The sequence below is a fragment of the Acomys minous genome, assembly GCF_964271855.1.
Source record: "Acomys minous genome assembly, chromosome: 11".
Lineage (NCBI taxonomy): Eukaryota > Metazoa > Chordata > Mammalia > Rodentia > Muridae > Acomys > Acomys minous.
In genome coordinates this window covers 73,739,373-73,745,372 of record NC_140492.1, presented here as the reverse complement: position 1 = coordinate 73,745,372, position 6,000 = coordinate 73,739,373, and the positions used below count along the sequence as shown (strand labels likewise).

The 6,000-nt window shown below is 48.5% G+C and overlaps 1 protein-coding gene across 1 annotated transcript in view; it reads left to right on the top strand.

The window, feature by feature from the left end:
* The first annotated feature begins 289 nt into the window (after positions 1–289).
* Positions 290–6,000, top strand: part of CRKL (CRK like proto-oncogene, adaptor protein) — a 38,927-nt gene continuing 33,216 nt past the window's right edge. The window contains exon 1 of the mRNA XM_084800959.1: positions 290–1,050. Within this exon, the coding sequence (XP_084657085.1) occupies positions 740–1,050 (311 nt within the window). The 5' untranslated portion in view covers positions 290–739. The remainder of the gene's footprint in view (positions 1,051–6,000) is intronic.

Here is a 6,000-nt window from a genome sequence, read left to right as displayed (position 1 = left end):
CGGCTGTTTTCCTGCCATGTCCCGGAGGCCGGACAGTGGCGGCAGCGGCCATTGAGTTACAGCCTCCAGGTTATTGCTTTGCGGCCCAGGAAGGGCCTGACCCACTGCCTCGTCCCGGAACGCGGGAGCCAGCAGGAGCGGCTCACGCCGGGACCCTCGCGAGCGCACTCCTGATTGGCTGCGCCGAGAGACGTCAAAGGAAGGGCCCCCGCGGTGGGGGCAGCGCCCGGCTCCGCGCGTGCGCAGACGGAGTGCGCTGGACCAAGGGGGAGGTGCCCGGCCGCTTCTCCAGCGTCCGCCATTTTGTTGCTGTGGCTATTGGGAACGGGCTGGGCAGAACGGCCCGGGAGGCGCGACTCCTCTCGGAGCACGGTGCTTCCCGTGACGGCGAGGGTCGGTGCAGGCTCTTGAGGCCGCGGAGCCGGCGGGTTCCAGGACAGAAGTCACCGGAGCCGCCCCTGGACGCCGGGCGGCTGAGAAGCCCGAGGCGGCCTCCGCTACTGCCTCCGCTTCGCCCACCTCGACCCCGCCGGCGCTTCGCCCAGTGTTCCCGGGCCGGCGGGCGGTGGTGGAGGATGCTGCGGGGCCCGGAGCCGAGAGGAAGGTCCTGACCAAGCCCTCTGATTGCTCCTCCGAGTGTTCCGAGAGGCCCTTCCTCGACCCCAGAGCCGACCGCGGTTAAAGGCTTCGCGAGCAGGCGAAGAGCAGCAGACGCCGCCCATTCCCCGGGCCCGACACCATGTCCTCCGCCAGGTTTGATTCTTCAGACCGCTCCGCCTGGTACATGGGACCAGTGTCTCGCCAGGAGGCGCAGACCCGTCTCCAGGGCCAGCGCCATGGCATGTTCCTAGTCCGGGACTCCTCTACCTGCCCCGGGGACTATGTACTGTCCGTGTCCGAGAACTCGCGCGTCTCGCACTACATCATCAACTCCCTACCCAACCGCCGCTTCAAGATCGGGGACCAGGAGTTTGATCATTTGCCGGCCTTGCTGGAGTTCTACAAGATCCACTACCTGGATACTACCACCTTAATCGAACCAGCGCCCAGGTACGCGATTTCCTGCCCTCCTCGGGCTCGGAACCTGACTCGATGCGGAGGGTCGGTCAAAGGTTGACTCTTGGGGGTGGGGAGTGGGAATTGAACGTCCTTTCCGCATTCTAAACCAGAAGACATTTCGCACTGGAAAGCCGATGTCAGGATCTGGGTCATTGGATGAAAGGATGCATTTGCTTTAGATATTTAGCGGTGCTTTCCTTGTTCAAATGCAACCCCCCCCACACACACACGCACTCTTACAGTTTGTCACTTTAGTTGACTAATGCAGAATTCTTTTTAATGACGTTGAAAAATATATAAACTTCCTTGAGATTCTGAAGATTGTCATGACCCTCTCCTCCTTCCTCAAAAATTCATGAAATGTTAGTCACTATTTAAGGTTTTTCGAACCTCTGCATCTCTCAACTAACTGCAGGTTAAGAACTGGCCTTCAGCCTTTGGAATAATCGTTAAAATGAACTGAAAATGTAGAAATCTCAGAATCTGATGCCATAGCACCCCTCTCCCCTTTAAATACTGGAATTAGAAAGAAAAGAGATTGGGGATATATTTGAAGAAATGTATATCATTACTGTCCCTCTGCCAGGGTAAGAAGTGTATTTACCTTAATTCTGCGTTAATTCAGTTTTAGATTTTTATAAATTAAGTCTAGGGCCGGGCGTGGTGGCGCACGCCTTCAATCCCAGCACTCTGGATGCAGAGGCAGGCAGATCGCTGTGAGTTCGAGGACAGCCAGGGCTACAGGAAGAAACCCAGTCTTGAAAAAACAAACAAACAAACAAAATTAAGTCTAGTGGTTTATCATATACTTTAAAGAAACATAAGTAGATCTTGATGAACGAGATGCACATCCCTACCTCCCTAATCCTGGAAGAGTTCCAAGCCAAACTGGGCTTGCTATAGCAAGACCCTGTCTTAAAAAAAAAAAAAGAAAATATTTAAAGAAAGACGCGGGGGTGGGGCGCAGGGCCCCGGGGCGAGGGCCTTTAACGTTAGCACTCTGGGAGGCAGAGGCAGGCAGATTGATGTGAGTTCGAGGCCAGCCTGTTCTACAAAGCCTGTCCAGGACAGCCAAGGCTATGCAGAGAAACCCTGTCTTGAAGGGGGAAAAATAAAAATAAAAAAATAGAAAGAAAGACACTGATCACCAAGTGTTCTCTTTTTCAAGTAAATGCATTATTTTATAAGTTGCTTTAATTTCCTCTAATGAGTATCATATCATATCACATTATATCAAATGATATTAAGTGTGAGTGGAAAAAGCATCTAGAGACTTTACAAGATAATTCACTGCCCAGTTTATTTCTAAGATATGTTCCAGAAATAATTGAGGGTTGATTTAGTTTTTTCAGTGTGAGGTGACTGTATAGATTCTTTTTTTTTTTTTCTGTATAGATTTCTTAATGAGGTAATTTGCTCTGAACTTTGAAAATGAAAAGGTACTATAATTAGTTAAGGATACGTACTGAAATTGAAAGAGTGTCTTCTTTAGGATAGAGGAAATAAAAAGCTGGTGTGATACAATAAGTGTAAGGTTAATTGCCAAGCTGAATGGAGTTTACAAAATGTAGTGAAGGCCTGCACTTGACACCTTAGTGAGTTGCAGTGCTCGCAGTCTGCACCTGTGGAAGGAGAGCAGCAGCTGCACAGAGTTGTCCTTAGCCCTGATATGTGCAGCATGGCAAGTGGCTACCCACAGGTATGAAATAATGTCACACACAGAGATGAGAGTGCCCGACTCTGAAGCATGGACTTCCTAGTACATGCTGGCAGGTACCGTCAACTTTTGTTTTGTTTGTTTTTCAAGACAGGGTTTCTCTTTGTAGCTCTGGCTGTCCTAGACTAACTTTGTAGACCAGGCTGGCCTCAGACTCACAGCGAACCGCCTGCCTCTACCTCCTGAGTGCTGGGATTAAAGGCGTGCGCCACCACTTATTGGCTTGTTTATTTTTAAGGTATAGTCCTGCCCGCATTACAAACACACCCTTCCTCCCTTCCTCTCTTCAGCGCCTTGGACTGAACTAAGGACCTCCTGTGTGCTAACCAAGTGCTCAACCACGATTCGCTGCCTCTAGCCTTTCTCGTATATTGTAACTTATCTCCAGATTACTAATAATACCTAGTGGAGGGCTTGAACTCACGGAGATCCGCCTGCCTCTGCCTCCTGAGTGAGTCACCACACCTGGCTCAGCTGCTGTCAACTTGAATCATAATTCCAGACTAAGAACTTAGGAAGTATAGTGTTGGGTAATATGTTCAAGTAAATTCTTTAATTTGTGAAAGTGGATTATATTATTAACTTTAGGCCTTTATTAAAACATGCTTGCAGACAAGGAGACAGGTGTTGGAGAAAGTCTTAATAATTAGATTCAGTTCAGGGAGGAAAGTATATACTGCAGTGACTTCCTGCTATCTACAGCATCTGATTCTATTTCATGTGTCTTGGGAACCAAATGTAATTTTCTGGATTTTTCCATAGCTCTACTTAGCACACATTCCAATCTTTTCTGATTTACTTAATTTCCAAGTGAAAACAATAACCAAGTCATAATGACTCCTAACATGGTATCACTGTTCCTTGTACAACTGCAAATTCTACATTTTAGAATAGATGGCTCCATACTTTGAGGGATATTCTTTTAGATAACTATTGATATTTTCTCTTGATGTTATGTTACGTTATAGGATAAAGAAACTGAGGGGAAAGCCATGGATATCTGTACAAAAATTTAACAAAATATGGTGGAAACACTCATGTTAATTATAGCTCTTGCCTCTACAACTGGTCATGTGACCCTAGCTGGTATTTATAACTACCTTCCTCTACTACACATTCTGTGTCTCCTCCACCACAGCAAGCACCTAATTAGGTCTTGTCTGTTCCTGGAGCAGTGACCTATATCTTCATTCCTGAAGGCTCTGTGCCCTTTGTCATCCTGCCTGGTTTAGGCTGCTGTAGTTTCCCAGTCGCTTTAAACACAGGACACAGTAGCAGCAAGAGACGCCCTACAGGATCTCCTGCATCCAGACATGATCTTTCTTAGCTCCTTTGTGGAGAAGCATCCAAAGTTCCCATGGCAATCTGGGTCAGTCACCCTCCTAACACTGCTGTTCCTTTCTTAGCCTGTTGGCTTAAGGACTTCAGATGCCCACAGTGGCCAGGGCTAAGTCTTGAGCTTCCAGTCCAGTGGAATGTTTGTAGTGCCTCCTGACAGGAGAATAAGCCATCAGAATATAAGGTTGCAGGAACAGAAAGCAAAAAATTTCTTAGTGGGTCACTAGGGCTGATAGTGAGTGGAATCATTTCCTCTTCCACCCCGATTCCTAGACCCAAGGATCTTGGCTGTAGGAGAACCCGTACCATGTATTGGACACTGATTCAAAGCATACACTGCATTCTGGAGAACCTGCCCCAGCTTTCCAGACTGCTGCTACCATCTTTTTCTTTTTTCTTCCTTCCTTCCTTCCTTCCTTCCTTCCTTCCTTCCTCCCCACCTCTCTCCATTTGCTTGTTTATTTGTTTATTTATTGGTTTTTTGAGACCAGGTTTCTCTGTGTAGTCCTGGCTGTCTTGGACTCACTTTGTAGACCAGGCTGGCCTCGAACTCACAGAAAGCCATCTGCCTCTGCCTCCTGAGTGCTGGGATTACAGGAGTGCACCACTGCTCCCAGTGCCATTCCATCTTCCTGTCAGGCCAGCAGCCTCAGGATGATGAAGCATGGTAGGACCGGTGGATGCCATGATGGTGGGCTCACTGATGAACTTGTCTGGCTGTGAAGTGAGGTCTTCGGTTAGAAGCCATACTGTGTGGAATACCATGACTGTGGATTAGGCATTCTGTAAGCTCGTGGACGGTGGTTTTAGAAGCATCACGTGCAGAAAAGGCAAATCCATAACCAGGGTAAGTATCTACTCCAGGACAAAGCTTTGTCCTTTCCATGGAGGAAGTGGGCCAGTGTAGTCAACCTGTCACCAGGTGGCTGGCTGCTCACCCCAGGGAATTTGCCATATCTGGGGCTCAGTGTTGGTTTTTGCTCTTGGCATATCTGGCACTCAGCAGCTGCTGTAGCTAGGTCAGCCTTGGTGAGTGGAAGCCCACGTATAACTAACTTATCTCTGCCACTATGTCCACTTTGTTTGTGAGCTCATTGGGCACTGACAGGATGGCTGGAGAAAGACGCTGACTGTCCACAGAATGGGACATCCTGTCTACTTGATTATTAAATCCTCCTCAGATGAAGTCACCTTTTGATGAGCATTTACATGGGAACAAGTGTCTTCACATCCTTGGCCCATTTGCAGAGATCTCTCCACATACTTCTTCCACAGATGGCTTTCTCGCCAACTTTCCAATCCTGCTCCTTCCAAGTCCCCGACTAGCCAGCCAATCCATTGCCTACAGCCCATGAACCAGTGAGCAGTCCCACATCTGGCCATTTCTCCTTCCAAACAAAATGCATGACCATGTTTACTGCCCGAGGTTCTGCACACTGAAGATTTCCCTTTGCCGGTGTCTTTCAGGTTTGTCCCAGAAAGAAGCTGTAATGCTGCAGCTGTCTACTTCTGGGTGGGCTCTGCATAATGTGCAGAACCATCAGTAAACCAGGCCCTAGTCTTCTCCTCCTCAGTCTCTTCCTCATGAGGGCACACCTCATGAGGCCACAGGTGCATGCCTGGCAGCAGACAGCAGTGTAACACGAACAGAAACCATAGGCATTTGGGCAGCTTCTTCATGTGACTTGCTGTGTCTTCAGAACCTGCTTGGGTCCTATCACATGTGTCCCACTTCCATCTGATAATAGATGGCTGCTGTGCGTGCCCTACTTCATGGCCTGATGGGTCAGATAACACCCGGATCATAATGGGCAGCTAAAGTCACAAGGAAAGTTGGAGGTCCATTGTCACCCTTCAGCTTTAACTTAGGCCCAATATCAGCCCCA